The sequence below is a fragment of the Phalacrocorax carbo genome, chromosome 1, assembly GCF_963921805.1.
Source record: "Phalacrocorax carbo chromosome 1, bPhaCar2.1, whole genome shotgun sequence".
Lineage (NCBI taxonomy): Eukaryota > Metazoa > Chordata > Aves > Suliformes > Phalacrocoracidae > Phalacrocorax > Phalacrocorax carbo.
In genome coordinates, this window is record NC_087513.1 from 145563376 (window position 1) to 145578896 (window position 15521).

Sequence of the window (15521 nt, forward strand, 5' to 3'; positions counted from 1 at the left end):
AGAAAGCAAAGCAGTTTTTGAGGGAATGCAGTTCCTTGTGCATCTAAGCATCTCAAAACTAGCAAATAAACAGTTTCTTAAGATATCTGCACTGATTTGTATTCCAAGAGCACTGTATCATCAAATTGTATCCTCATCATTCAGCTATGAAATAATCAACTGCAAGAGAAGATGGGAAAACAGCATCTTCCATCAAGTAGCAGCATGACTATTTCAGGGTCACAGAAGGATTAATGGCAATCACTGCTGCTTCCTGCCAGGATTTTCTGTGGATGGTTCTTTTCAGCACCAGCAATCTAAATCAAATAACAAAACTGATTAAATACCAGTTAAGCTAAGCACAGTTGCTCCAATTAAACAGTTTCAGAAAACTGTAGCCTGAAGACACATGAAGAGCAATGGGATTTTTTTTTTCTGCTAAGATAACCCCTCAGTCGTACCATTCAGGTTTCTACTTCATTAAACTCTGGCTACAAAGAAAAACTACTGACAGTAAAACAGAAGTGATTATCCCAAAGCAATCCAGTTCTGAGATCTTTTAAAAGCACCACTAAACATTCTGCTTTTGCTTTTTAGACATAAATTATAAACTCTCATTAGGTCATCTAGCTTACAGTTTTCTCTATTAACATCTCAAACAATTAAGCCATCACTCAATTACTTCATTTCATACTATAGAAATAAACCTCTACTAATGATCCTAATTGCTGTAATTCCAGAAAAGTTTCCAAGCTTCCTTTGGAAATACAAGAACAAATTCACTGTTAGGAAAAATTCAGATTGTAACCATTAGACTTTTAACAGTCTTGCCAGATTTACTGGTGCATGTACAAAAAACCCTCATTAACACCAGGTTTTGAATATGAATTTCTTGATGATTCATTTTATCTACTAGAAACCAAATCCCAGCATTTTTAGAATGTAAATTACTTAATTCATTCACAATCTGCAGACTCAGCATGCTCCACTGCCTATTTCATGCTTCTAATGTGCACACTCATAGCTAACTCATTTGTAAAAGCTTCTGACTATACAAGATCATACACATTTTGAAGCTTCCAGCATTTTTCTCCTTCAATACTGGATATTCCTTTTTGTCAGGACACAGAATCTCTGCCCTTGCCACTTTTCTCCCTCTAAATCTGATGCTAAGGTCAATCTACATAGGGGGAAGATATTGTCATGCTTGCTTCTGTTCTCAAAACCTGCATGCCCTGATGTATTGTCTCATCTATAGGTGACAGAATAAATTTGTGACCACTCACTATTCAAAAAGCTGAACTGCAGCCTTTGCAGATTCAGTTACTGGAAATGTACTGGGGTATTTACAGCAAAATAAATTTGACTGGGTTGCTGTTTCATATGTAGAGGCAAAGCAATGAGAAGTCCTTTTTACATTGCCAATTCTAGGGATCTTTAGGCAGATCTCTCTTCCATACACCTTTTTCACAGCAGTAGAGAAATCAATCTTACTATTGCAAATACACTGACCTCTATGGTTAAATATAAGTAAACAGTACTCCCAATCACCAGAGGTTTAGGGAGACTGTGAAAATGCTGTCAGTAGAAGATTGTGAGAGTTTAACCAGAAAACACTTTTCTTTCCCTCAAAATTGAAGTAAATAAATGTAAAATATTCAGTGGTATGGCACAGCAATGAAAAACTTGAATTTTTTTCAGAAGTCACCATCAAAAATACACCACTTGAACCTTCTGTCAAAATGAGTGACAAATCCAGATTTCTATGAGTTCTTCATCAGCCTGATAATAACAGTATTGTCTCAGTGACAGAGCACACAAAAACGATAGATTTTTATTCACTGAATTCCATTAATAATGAGACATAGCAAGCAGCGTTTGCAAATCATAATGCTTGATTTTTACCACAAAAGATGGATATGTTTAGAAATAGGAAATGGGAATGAAAAACAGAGCTATTATATGCCTTAAAAAGAACTGGTATGATCATAGAGCTACAGAGGGAAAAAAAACCTTAAAGATCCTCAGTGGAATTCATCAAAAAATAAAGACTAAACACTTGCCATCAAGGTTTTTCTGGTTATATAAAATAATTACATCTGTGAATATTATTAGAATAAAGCCTGAAAATGGTATCTTATTTATTAAAACAATTCTAGCCGAAGCTCTTATAAGGTTACTGAATGGCATTGATATAGTCAAATAATTGCACTAGCACTAAGTTAGATCAAGGAAAGAAATAGCTTAGAGAACTAATGTCCTTGTCTTGTTTACTTCAATGTGCTTTTAGAACATTTAATTAATAAGAACAGTACATCTCTCTAAAAAAAAAAATTTAAATTGTCATTATCTTATAGGTGCCTCAGTGACACTCTTGCATCCATAGTTAAGCACTAGGCTGCTGGCAGCAAAAAGCAGGTCACTAATGTAAATGTCCATCTATGCATTTAGGACCTTAACTGTAAGTTAAAAGTCTGGCTAGCACTGTATGCTTATGGGAGATTCCTCCCCAGGGATGATTGCTTTCAGGTTTATTCCCAGAAAGTGTAAGAATTTATTTTTTTATTGAGCAACATGTTATGTATTATCTCCTTGCCTATTACCTGTTTTTTCATTCTGCATTTTTTTAAAGAAAATAAACATTTCTCCTACAGGTTGATGGTGGATTAGAATGTGTCAATGTGTAGAATTACCAGTACTGAATGAAACATATGTGAGCAAATACCCACTACATAAGAAAAATCTGAAAATAGACTGTAAACATGATAAATTTCTAATGAGTAGACTTGCCTTTCATAGGATTTAATTGCTTGTTCCAGCTTCTCTTTATAGGCATCAAGATTCACTGCCTGAGGATTAATTAGTGTGATCTGCTTCTTGTCGTTGCTAACATGGGCCAATGGTAACATCTATTACACAATAAAAGACAAAGACTTCATTTATCATACAACTTTTCCTCCACCAGAAGAACTGAATGCCCATGAGTCCATGTCCAAGGACCAGAACACGGGAAGGCTGCAGAAAGAAAAATCTGAGCACCCCAAGAAATGTCAGAATTAAGACAGTTTCTAGCCTGTTAATAAAATATTTTAAAATTACACAGTCCCCTTATGCAGAAGTTGCAAATTAAGATTCCTAACTACTAGTTAATTCTAACTAAATCAGTACTGTCAAAATACTTGCTTTAATAATGGAAGGGTAGGTCAGAAGGGAGACAAGCATGTCTCCAGATCATGACCATATTCCAGTATGTATTGCTTTAAAACAACACTCTTATACTTACTAGCATCTAATTCTAGCATACAGGTGTGGTAGTTACTTCTTTAAGTGTATTTAATACTCTTATGCCAGAGGACTATCTTTTCTAAAGGAATTACAGTACAGGAGATGGAGAGAGAAATTTTTCACCATCACACTGATCAGTGAATGAGGTGGATATTGCTCACTGAAACTAGTCTTAATTAACCACAATAAGGCTTAGGAACCAGGTTGGTCAGAATCAGGAACTTCAATACCTTTCAAATCTCACAGTCCAGCATCTATATAAGTCAACTTCATTATAATATAGAAAGTCACACACTTAGATGTAGATCTTCAACAGACAGAGAAAAGGGTAGAAAAGGATGACAAAGAGGAGGAAAGATGCCTCCCCATCTCTCAGTCCAAACTCCCATCATCCTTCAGCCTCTTAAATTACTCAGCAGTTCGTATAAGAGAAGCTATTTTATATATCAGTGCTCTGATGATGATTATATACAGAAAAAATTCAGGAAAGAAATTAAGAAGACCGAGAATGTTACTCTCCCTAAAACTGCCTTCAACACATATGGTTGAGGGGGAACTTCTCTAGTGTCTGTCTGAGATCAGGATATAGATGACAAAAAGATGGATGAGGTTCAATTTCAATAAAACTAAAACCCCTTTTGGGGGAATAATGCAAGCAATCAGAAAATAAAACAATAAAAAACCTTCTTTAATTGAGAACATTTTTTCAGTGATGTTTTATTTGTGTTTGAATCACCATAGCCTAGCTGGATTCCAAATTACTGCGGTATGACCATTTTTTCAGGAGCAGTGGTATAAGTTTATATTCCCCTCTCTTTCTGAGGATGTCTTCTCTCTGATTAATAAATCTGTGTCATATCAGTGCCAGACCACATCAGAGCTCCTAATATTAAATTAATCTTAAGATCACTTAGAAGCTAAAGTTAATGGGAACACGTCAGTGAAGTATCTTGCCAGAGACAGATGAGGGAAGTCTCTGCCCAGAACAGTGAGCCATGAAATCTGACTACCTGTCATTTCCAGGTGGAGTCTGAAGGGTGAAAGGCAAGGAACTGAGAGTACCCCTCTTCCAGTCCCATATTGCCACGGTTGTTGTCTGCTATGTTACTCAAACCAAGTTAATAAAAGTTTAGCAGGACTTCACCATGTAGATGCCCTCTTCTACATTCCCTTACAAATTCCCAGAGTAACTCCAAGTACAAACAGCACAATTTGCAAAATGAATATTTAATGCAGTTTATAAAATACTTTGAATGGAATATGAGGGGCAGACAAACATGAACATGTTATTACAGTATTGAAGAATAAAACCAGAATGGAATGTATGCTTTGCAAATAGTAAACTTTAAATATTCTGCATACTTCGAAAGCAATGAAAACTGTTCATGAAGACAAGTAAAATTTGACAGATTCAACTGAAAGAAATCAAAGGGAATCTTTCTTAGTGCCAAAATGTTCTGTCATTTTCTAAATTAAATACTTAAACCTTCATATCAAAAGAATTCACGTGTTTCAAAATGGCTTTTATTTCAAAACCAAAATTTCAAATTTTTAAAGACAAAACCAAAGCACAATAAACCTAGAAAAATCTTTCTTATTTTAGACGAAACAAAGATGCTTTTGTTGACTGAATCTGAACATGTTTCTTTTGAGCAAAGCATTGAGTCAAAACTCCATGACTTGCAAAGCTGTACTTAAGATGCCACAATCTGCAACAGATACTCACATGACTCTGTAGGAAAGGTTTGCTCCAAAGCTACCATAGTGTAATTTAGACAAGCCCCCAAGCCTTTTTTTTTTTTTTTTTTCTGGATATGAAACTGATGCGTAGTCTAATGAATTAACCTTTTTGAAATAACTCAGGTGAAACTGATGGGTCACATAGAACTGAAAACAACAGGTCAGCCTGTTGTTAATGAACAGTTGTCATGGAAACCTTTTGCTTGCTGCGTCTCCAAGGTGAGAAAACTGTTCATGGTTACTCCATCATCACTGCTAGCAAAGGCCAAAAAAAATATATTACACTATCCCATGAAAAGCAAACAAGGATGTCTGCATTCCACATGAAAAAAACCTAAGGTCTCAGAAGAATGCAAAAATGTCTGTACATTTATTACCTTCAATTAAGTCTTCTGAAGTACTGGAATAATCAAGATTCATAAGCAATTTGTTAATGTCTCCTGTTCAAGTTTTATGTCTAGTCTCAGAACCTATTTTCTGCATTTCCTTGATATGCTGGCGTGAAGCTTGAGGGGCAGTGGGTTCCGTAGCTCATAAATTCTACTGGTTCCACCTCGTTTGCAACCACCAACCTTCTTTTTCCTTTCTACAGTCTGCTTCAGATCCAGAAAAAATCCGTGCCTATACACATACAATAATAATTTTCCACTACCTGAGACACTGAGTGTCTCTAATGGGGACTAGCAGGTACCAAAAAGTGGTAAAAATGTTATATTATTTTGTGTTTATATCCCTGAATCTAAAGAAAGCCCATGGATCATTGTTTAGATTCTGTACAGCAGCTGTTCATTCTAAGAACACTGAGCTTAATTCAGCCCTGAACTAGACTACCATAAGCTCCCATGAACTGCTATTAAAAATTATCTGTACATAGCACTTGCTGAACTGTAGCTTTGACTATTTCCAAAGACCACTGTTTTACAGACTAGTGTTTTTGCAAATAGCAGTTTCAATGCAGCTCAGGATTGTCTGGAAAGGATTTGAAGGGGTCTTCATTTAGAAGCATGGCAGACAGCTCTGCTTAGTAGGCACATTCAGAAGAAGATGGGAAAAGAAGAGGTGACTGCTCAGATATCAGACGTAGGAGTTATGTGCAAGTCACAATATCTTTTGTTTGACATCTCACAGTGGATTGTTTTGTAGAGTTTAGTAATTATTGAATATCTGTATTTTCTGGAAAAATGGCTATTTTACATCTGAGATCCTAAAATGTACCTTTTTAATGCTTTTGATGCAAAAAGCCATCTTTTTATTACATATAAAAAATATCTCATGCTTCAAAAAAATCCTTGAATATCTTGATTTTGACTTGGTTTTACTAAACAGAAGATCTGGTTTTGCTTCCACAATCTGCTTGCTATAGCAAAAATATCCATTCCTAAATTTAAACAAACAAACATGAATACTTTAAAACATACAAATGTTTGCTATAAACATTTGTTATAAATATTTTATTTAGTTCTCTATCACATCCTATTCCAAAACCCTTGCTCACCCCTTATTATTTAAACAGATCCTGTTCAACTTTTTCTTTGAGTATTGTTTAAAAAAACAGGTTTTATTAGTTAAAATGAGCTGCAACATATTCATAGGACTCTCATAGGATGCATTACACAAGAAGAATTAGAGCAACTTGCCACAAAATGGATTTCCTTTAAGTGGAATGGCAATTGCAGCTTCATGATACACAATTCGTCATGAATTTTGCAATCTCACAATTGTCCACACCTGTCAGAATAACATTTTAATTACTGAATTCCAATACTTTTCAAAAGGTCTTAGTGGACACGTATAAACCTCAAGAATGCACAAATCCACAAACTGTGCACATGCACGATTTTCCAAATTACTTTATGGAGCTAAAATACATACTCCAGTGAATTAATATGTATCAGTAGAGACTGTGGTGCTCAAGAAATTGCTGAACACCTGATGGTTGCACACTGCCATCAGCTGGTAACTGTGAAAGAAAAATATATAGCTCTAAAACTTAAGCATAAAGTCTGCAATAAATACTATTAACTATCAGTTTTTTCTTCTTACTGATGCATGAATGAACATTCATATCTGCATTATACATTTACTGCACATCAACCATCTGCAATGAACACTAGAGAATGCAATTATGACATTTCTAGAGATTAATTAAAAAGTCCTTTTGAGAACAGTACCAACTTTTATGTTTGCTTTGAAATGGCATAAGAGCTTTACCTCATCAAATACTTTAGAAACTATATGCTTGTCCAGAACTGGGATGTATTTGGTACCATGAGGGACAGCTGTAGGAGCTAAGGCATCCATGATGGTGAGTCGCCTAGCAACCAAGCCATGACTCTTTAACCAAAGAGCCGAAGAGATATCTAGAGAACTAGAAAAAAGAGAATGTAAGATGTAGCACAAGGTAGAAATACATTTGGGAAGTTTGAAGTGGCTGAAGAAAAATATCAACTATAATTTTTGTGATGTATCTATATATGCACACACATACCTTTTAGATGGCCTTTTCACAGCTTTCTCCATTTTCAGATCTAAGATAAAACATTTGCATGTCATTATTTCGCAGGTTTTGTGCACACAAAAGTATACATAAATAAGCTGACAGCATCATTTTTAAACATTTCAGCCTACTAGTGGTGTCACAGACTACACAATGTCTATTGCTAATTTAATCAATGAGAATTATGTTTCCCTGTGTTTCTTGGTGCTTGATCAATAATAACAGTATTACTACATGCCTCACAAGCCCTAATTAATCAATGAGGAAATTTATAAAATAGGTGGGGAATAATTTAGTTTTTTAATTTAACTTTGTATGCATTTATTTCTTATAACTCAGAAAGAAAGATTAACCAGTTTATTCCCAAACGAGAGATGTGATACCAAGTACTATCCCTAATGAGACGGCCAGGAGTGGCTACTTCAAGGTATACCACTATGAACATCTGTATAAAAGGTATATAAAGAATGAAAAATAAGATGCTGAAATGTAAAAATGTCAAACGGCTTTAAGTATCATAGGTGAGGTTTTAGAACAACTTGAAGGACCTATCATAAAGTTCAGAGTTGCACAAACTACTGAGAGAAATGAAAACTACCTGGAGGTATATCCAAGCCCCATTGGAAATACTTTTGTCTCTACACATGCCTCTGTCCCAGAGAGCATGTTTTTTACAACTTCCTTTTACATTGGTACCACAGAATTAGAACCACCACTGTCAGTTTTAACCTCAACACTGAAGATAATTACAAATCACTGTATCACAACAACAGTCTATTACTGTATCATAACAAGATTCTCAAGATCTGTTTATTCTGTTGAGAAGAAGCAACTGTGGTCTCCTTTCAGCAGTCTAAGGCATGGCTGTATCACAGTTGCCGCATACTGTGGACATAACTAAGCTGTGGTAAACTACATAGTTTGGGCACTGGCAGGAGCCTGGCCACAGCTGTAAAGACCTTGTTACAATACCATCCTCCGTGTCCAGCTCTCTGCATCTTTGCTGTGTTCTGGTCCTTTGTATTGCAGGTCTGCACGGTCTTTCCCTCAGATGAGGTGGTATTAGTTACAAATGCAGCAGAAGAAATGTTATCAGCTGCCCCACCCAGAGGTTCTTGTTCTGTCAACTTGCCTTTGAAAATGGTTGCACATTCCATGCTCTTTTTGACAGAAAAACTCTTTCTTTCAGGACATATTCCTTCCTCTGGGCTTTCTTCCCTAGATTTCACACTATGGCTCAGGATTCGCAGCAGACTGGTCTTTGTTTGCTCTGTAGGTGTTAAAAGGGAAAGAAAGGAAGAGCTAACTTACTGCTCAAATACATGTGTGGGATTTTTTAATTCCCCTTTGGTATTCAGTCCCAAATTTTAAGGGACTGCCTACACATGACCTCAAACACAAAATTACTTCAGCACTAATTTGTACTTTGTACTTTCCAAAGGATGAAGACTTCTTTCACATCAGCGGGGTAAACTTAGTTTCAGACTACATACATAGGGTACTTCAAAGAGAAACATAGTGTTACAGGTGTAGTAAGGAGAAATATTAGTGTAAGTAATGCTGTAACTAGTGAAACATAGATCAGCTCTTCATTCTTGCCGGTGATGTATTTACTTAGAATAAAAACAAATAAGGTTTTAATATCTACTATTAAAAAACTGCTCGCAGAGCTTTTAAAACATTCTGTCAAAATGGTTAATCTTTCATCACAGGGCATGTGATGAAGCATAAATGAGCAGACATTTGTCTGTCTTTTGGGGTCAAATGAGTAAGACATCCGAAAAGCAAAAGTGAAGTTATTTAGAATTTCAGAAAGGTGGTTATTTAAATCATCAAAGGCTTCATTTGTTCCTACAATGAGGGATGATTTTTGCTATTTTCAACAGATCTTTTCAAGTTAGTGAATAAATTCTGCCAACAACTACAGTTCATTTCAGTCTTACCCGCATATAATGCTTTCTTCCTTTGGGCTGGACTGTAAGCAGTGGTTTGCCAGGTTTGCTGACTTGGTGTCAGTGCTGGCTCTTCTGAAGCACAGCACGGCCTGTTAAGAGTAGTACTTGGCTCTTCAACGTGTCCTGTTATGGAAGACACAGTATGTGTCTGCTTGCGATTACTGCTTTTAAGTGACAAAAAGAAGAAACAAGCAAGAAATTACTTAAAACATGTATCACTGGTTTAAAAAATGTTACGCTGAAGTCTTTTGCTAATTTAAATATTCATTTCAAATGCTTCCAACAGTGCAAAATATTTTATTATCCTAGTCTGCATTTCAAAGGGGAGTTCAAAGAGGGTAAAATATTCTTTGTTTTTTAAACTATTTAGAAGTAATTTCTTCATCTATTTAAAAGTTGTTAATTAATTTTAAGGCAACACCCTCATATGATTTTAATAAGGTCAGAATGTTCTGTAATAGCCACTTTGAATCCTGGGGAGAAGAGTAAACCTACCATCAGCAATGCAAATAATCAGCATACACACATATATGCACATATATATATATATATACACACACACAAACAAAAAAATGTAAATACCTGTATTCCAGCATTAATAAAAAGTATGCTAATTCTGAAATAAACACTTATTTACATTTTTATACTGGACATCCTACCTGCCCTTCCACATATATGAAATTGTTCCACAGGACTCTCCACTTTTAATTTATTTTACTTTATTTTTAATACCTTTATTTTAACTTACTGTTTTTAACAGATTTCTGTCTTTAAAATGGGGGGGGGGGGGGGGGGGTTTAATGTAATTTTTTGCTTTTGTACTATTACTGCAAAGAAAAATAAGGCACCAGACAAGCTCTTTTTTATTAAGGCTGTGCTCCTGTAAGGATTACAAGTAACTTCATGTTTGAAGCTAGGTCTGTGTTTGTTCCCCAACACAGAAACTCAGTATAATCAGACATGCAAAAACTTCTGCACAGTTGCTCGGGGTCTGCCTTCAGTATGCTGTGAAAGGATCTGTTTTTGAACAGTCATTCTTAGCACTGTGAGATTTTCAATATGTTTTTCAACTGAGGCTGAACATAAAACTATTTTTAATTATGAGATTACTTATCTTTTGATACAAAACAATGATAAATATGGCATGAACATACAGATACACACTGTAAAATCAAAACTGTGAAAAGAAGAAAGCTGAATTTCAGTCTTGGTGTTTGCCATTTTTTAAACAAATACCTTTGTATATAATTTATGTTTCAATCAGCATATCCCAATGAGTAGCAATTTAGTCATGAAATACCAAGCCAGCTCTACCAATAGGACAATAATTTTTCATGAATTCTCCAGATCAGAGGGAGCAACTGTACCGTATGCTGGAGACAGAAAAATATTTTCACCTCTTTGCTTTAATTATTCCTAATAATTTGAGACTATTGAGATATTTGAGATCATTTTGTTTCAGGCATCACAGTACTAGTGTATTTTTCCAGATTTTTCTTTTTCATTACTGTAACTGTTAAAAAAAAAAAAGAACCAACAAACAACAACTTTTCTTTTTAAAAGAGGAGAATGTCAGATAGCTCCTATCTCTTATTAACATAATAGCAGTATGAGGACATACTTATTCTCTGGCTCATTTTCTCCATTATAAAAATCCATCATCAGACATTTGGCATGAAAGGTTTTCACTCTCTCTAGGTCCCTCTCTCCTTGTTCAATCTCTCTTTTCAAAAGATGAATGTCTTCACTCTAACAAAAAGAAAATAAAATGGTTTATTGCAATTGCTCCTAAACATGTTTCATTTCTGAACTGAAACTATGTAAGCTCTGATAATAATTTTGAATAAGGACTCAGCTGGGACAGCTGCATAATTTTGTACTCTTTTTCAGGTAGTCTCTCTGTTTCCTAAATCAAAGTTTGTTTTGTTCACTTTCTGTATGTATGAAAAAGCTTATAGAAAACAAGATTAAAATGTGCTAGGCAATACAGCCTTTCAAATTACTCTTCATTTTTAGGAAAAGGACAAGCATCCCCTAACAAGCCAGTTACCCCTTGAGATCTGAACAGCCATATTTCTGAATAATGTAATGCAGTCAGTAGCTCCCCTCATTCCAAGCAAGCAAGCAAATAAATAGGTAAATAACTAAAGTAAAATACAATATATGTACATTACAACTGTTGTCCTGTCTCTCTACAGATCACAGCTTTATCATATACTGTCCCTGAAAAATGGGAAGTAAAATGCATACTCTTCAAGTAAATGTTGGAACTGACTGGGAATCATTTGGACTACAGCAGGAAACAGGAAGGAAATTCCAAGAATGATCCCTTTACAACTCCCACAGGGCCAGAAGTCTGGAGCTGCACAACATGGACTCTGGTCCTCATCTTTCCCACATCTGCAGTGTCACACAGTCCACATGGGCAGAATCACCAAAATTGCCCAGTACGCTCTCTGATATCTTTCAAGAGCTGGGGTATTTTCACATCTTCCTTCTAATGGGTGTCTGCAAAGTTCTAAATTTCCTACTACTGTCTTGTTGCTGGTTATTCTTCTTGATCCACTACCAGCATTTCTAAAATTTGTGAAACTAATTAACTGAGTATGAACTTTAATTAAAAACAAAAATATGCTTTAAATGGGTGTTTTTGTTAGTCTATTCAGAAATTTCCTATTGGGCATTATTAGATTGAGCTGCTCTGTCACACTCGATAGGTCACTGCTGTTCTAGTCGTTACTCATTATAGATCCCAGTAGCTATTATAGACCAAACTTTTAGTAAAATTCATAGAATCATTCATTCCTCTTCAAATTCAGCTCTGCATTCTCTGGTTTATTAACAGGATACAAACCATAGTTTCATTTTAAACAGTAACTTATTTCTGAGAGAGGAGAGATCACTTGTGTTTCTTCCAGAGTTGAATTTGGTTTATATGGTTTTTGGTTTTCATTGTTGGTTTGGGGGGTTTTCGTTTGGTTTGGTTTGGTTTGGTTTTTTTGTTTGTTTGTTTTTTCACAGTAGCACTACAAATGTACTTGCGTGATATTTGGGCATTTTTGTTGTGATCTAATAAAATTTCGTATGCAAAATGTGTCTCACACTGCTTCCACATCACTTCAAATCTGATTAGGATTAACCCTCTTTTTTTAATAATCTATTGTAATATGAAATCACAATAATGTGAGTCCTGTGGTTTCTTCAACAGCATGAAGAAACGAACATATTTATTTTCAGATACTCACAACAATAAATTCTGCAGAACCAGGATCAGTCAAATAAATGTTGTAATAATGAAATCGCCCTTCTGTTTCAGTAGACAGTTCATATAAAAATTTATTAGCTTCTATATCATCACAGTTGAAGGATACAGTATGGATGGGAATTTTACGATGGAGCTGGACTTGAGCCAAAATTATCGGGGGAGGCTGAAAATTAAAAAAATATATATTAAACATGTGACATCTGGAAGTGTATTTATCAAAAGATGGGGAATTTGTAAGAATTTAATCACTCATACTGTTGCTTAGAGACAGATATAGATAAGTTGAAAGCATACACTGTATATGAATTGATATTTCATAATTATATAAAATGATCTAATTTACAACCGCATTTGAAACACTGATAATGCATTAAGGCACAGGACATTCTAACAAAATAAAATACAAATTATAATGTAACCAGTAGACTTTGCTTCTGAAGTCTTAAAGGGAATTGCTGAAGTGTAGGAAATTAAACTATTGGATTGGTGTTTAGTATCACTGGATGTATATAACCGAATATTTTTGGATGCATGTAACTTGATATTTTTATTGAGCTAAATTAGTTCAATGACAAGTTGATTCAATACCAGGAAACAAAATAGAGGCTGAGAAAATAGGAAAGCTAGTGTTCCTCCTCCAATAAAAAAAAAAAATTAGGTGAGAACATAAAAGATCTACCATATCTCAAAATGTTGCAGGATCTGATAGAAAGAAAATATTGGCTCATTTCTCTAACTTCTGACAATGCTTCAGTTGTTCAGAATACTGTCACAAATCTTGACAAATTTAGCTTTCTCCTGATATTTGCAATATATTTATTTGTTGTACTTTAATAGCTAAAAACAATCTTCGACATCTCCTCTTTTTCATCTAAAAGGTATAATATGAATCATAAAAGCTGTTATTACCTAGCTAAAAAGAAACGAAGTGTTCATTAATTTCTAACTTAATAAAATATTAGGATTAAGAATCTGAATAAGTGTATGTTAAGCCAAATTGTTCTTTAATAAAATATGAATATATGCTCCTAGCTAGCAAAGTGAGCATGAAACAATGCAAAGATTTTGGTCAGTTGTAAATTGAGTTTTAATGAATGACAGCCAACAACAACTTGTCTTTAGAAAATATCAAATATTAAAACAAAAATTAAAAATTACATTAGAAGATGTAAGTCAGAGTTTCTCATCTGCTAATTTAAATCAGGATTATATTTTGATATTCAAATTACTTTGAAGAATATAAATCCACCCTTCCTCATGGGCCACTTTTATCAAGAAAAACAGAACAAAAAGAACAGTGAGCTTTTAGCATTTTTCCTCCTTATCAATGTATAAATAAATTATTTCTGCAGGTTTATGATGCTTTCTGAATCCTAGATTTATTGTATATGCTTCCGTAATTAATTTTATTTCAGCCAGCTGGAATTTACTTTTTTACTTGAAATTTACTTTTTTTACTTGAAATTTAAATTAAATTCACTTCAGCCCAGCTATTTACCTAAGTCAGAGTTTTGCTGTGTATCTGCCATTACATCCAAGCTAAATTTTCAAGGGCAAATAAAGTATTTGTAAAATGCCATTCTCAGCACACCAGCTAGTTTTCACCACGCATTACAGCTTCAAAGCTCAGTTCTACCGAATTCCATCATTGTATCTGATCAACAAGTAGGGCTTTTCCAGTTTTTAGTTGGCATTATATAATGCGGTATAACATGAAATAGCATCATTTTAAGCCATGGTAACAACACTTTCAAAAATAAAATCATAGTTTTGATTTTGTTATCCACTTAAACCTAGACTTAATGCCAGGCTGCTGCTACTCAAGAATTGCACCTACATGAGATCAAATTTGACTCAGTAGGATAAAAATGGAATCATACAAGACCTAATGGAACAACATTAATGGTAATGTCTTTATATGAAAATAAGGTGAATTAATAATTAGGCCCTAACTCCTCAGACATGACATAGCCTTTGTGTTAGTTCTGCAACAGAATGTAAGAAGGTACCTAATTATATATTTGATGTGTTCTTTAGGGAAAAATGTTGAACACAAACAGGGTTTTTTATTTTGCTATCAATTGTTTTCTTTTTATGTTTCCAAGACACCACATGAGATTGCCGGGTTTTAATATTTAAATCCAAACATATCATGGGACCATCATTATTTTTTTATCTTTTAATGCATTAGATAATTGTACTAAGTTAGGGAGACATTTTATTTAACACAAATACTAACCTTGATCCTAACATAAAGCTTTACTGTTTAATCCACTGCCAGATCCTTAAAACAACTCATGAGAAATGTAATGAGTTATCATGCACCAAAGATTGGACTGTGGGCAGAGTTCTAATCAAAACCGCTTAACAAACAGCACATTTCTCAGATACAGTTTTTCAATATTATGACAACATCCAAGAGACTCAGCTGTGCAGGTATGATATTCATCTCATACATTTGCTTCGGCCTTCTGACACCATGCTCTGCATCTTTTCTTTTACCATTTCAGAAATACCTGGTCAGGTCTCCCATCAGTCAAGAGGTAAATAGCCTGAGCATCAGTATCAGCAAGAGCAACCTGGAGAGCTTTGAGTGTATTTGTGGAACTTCCAACCTAAGAAACCAAAAAGAAAAAGACAAAGAAACAGCTATAAACACTAACAGTTATTTGCCTCTGTTCTTAAATAAATAATGACAGTGTACTGATTCAAGGAATATTACAGCACCAAAATGAGTAATGAAACAGGGAAAATATTTATGTCAAATGGCTGGAAAAACCAAAGCAAGTGTCAAAGTAGC

At 34.7% G+C, this 15521-nt stretch overlaps 1 protein-coding gene across 4 annotated transcripts in view; it reads right to left on the bottom strand.

Moving 5' to 3' along the window:
* VWA3B (von Willebrand factor A domain containing 3B) overlaps positions 1 to 15521 on the bottom strand; it is a 69476-nt gene that overhangs the window by 22125 nt on the left and 31830 nt on the right. For 3 of the 4 annotated variants that reach the window (XM_064438490.1, XM_064438517.1, XM_064438508.1), the window contains 8 exons: positions 15238 to 15336; positions 12702 to 12884; positions 11078 to 11205; positions 9445 to 9620; positions 8634 to 8771; positions 7493 to 7532; positions 7216 to 7372; positions 2770 to 2888 (listed from right to left, as the gene is read on the bottom strand). In XM_064438490.1, the coding sequence (XP_064294560.1) occupies positions 2770 to 2888; positions 7216 to 7372; positions 7493 to 7532; positions 8634 to 8771; positions 9445 to 9620; positions 11078 to 11205; positions 12702 to 12884; positions 15238 to 15336 (1040 nt within the window). The remainder of the gene's footprint in view (positions 1 to 2769; positions 2889 to 7215; positions 7373 to 7492; positions 7533 to 8633; positions 8772 to 9444; positions 9621 to 11077; positions 11206 to 12701; positions 12885 to 15237; positions 15337 to 15521) is intronic. The other variant, XM_064438498.1, reaches the window with a different exon arrangement.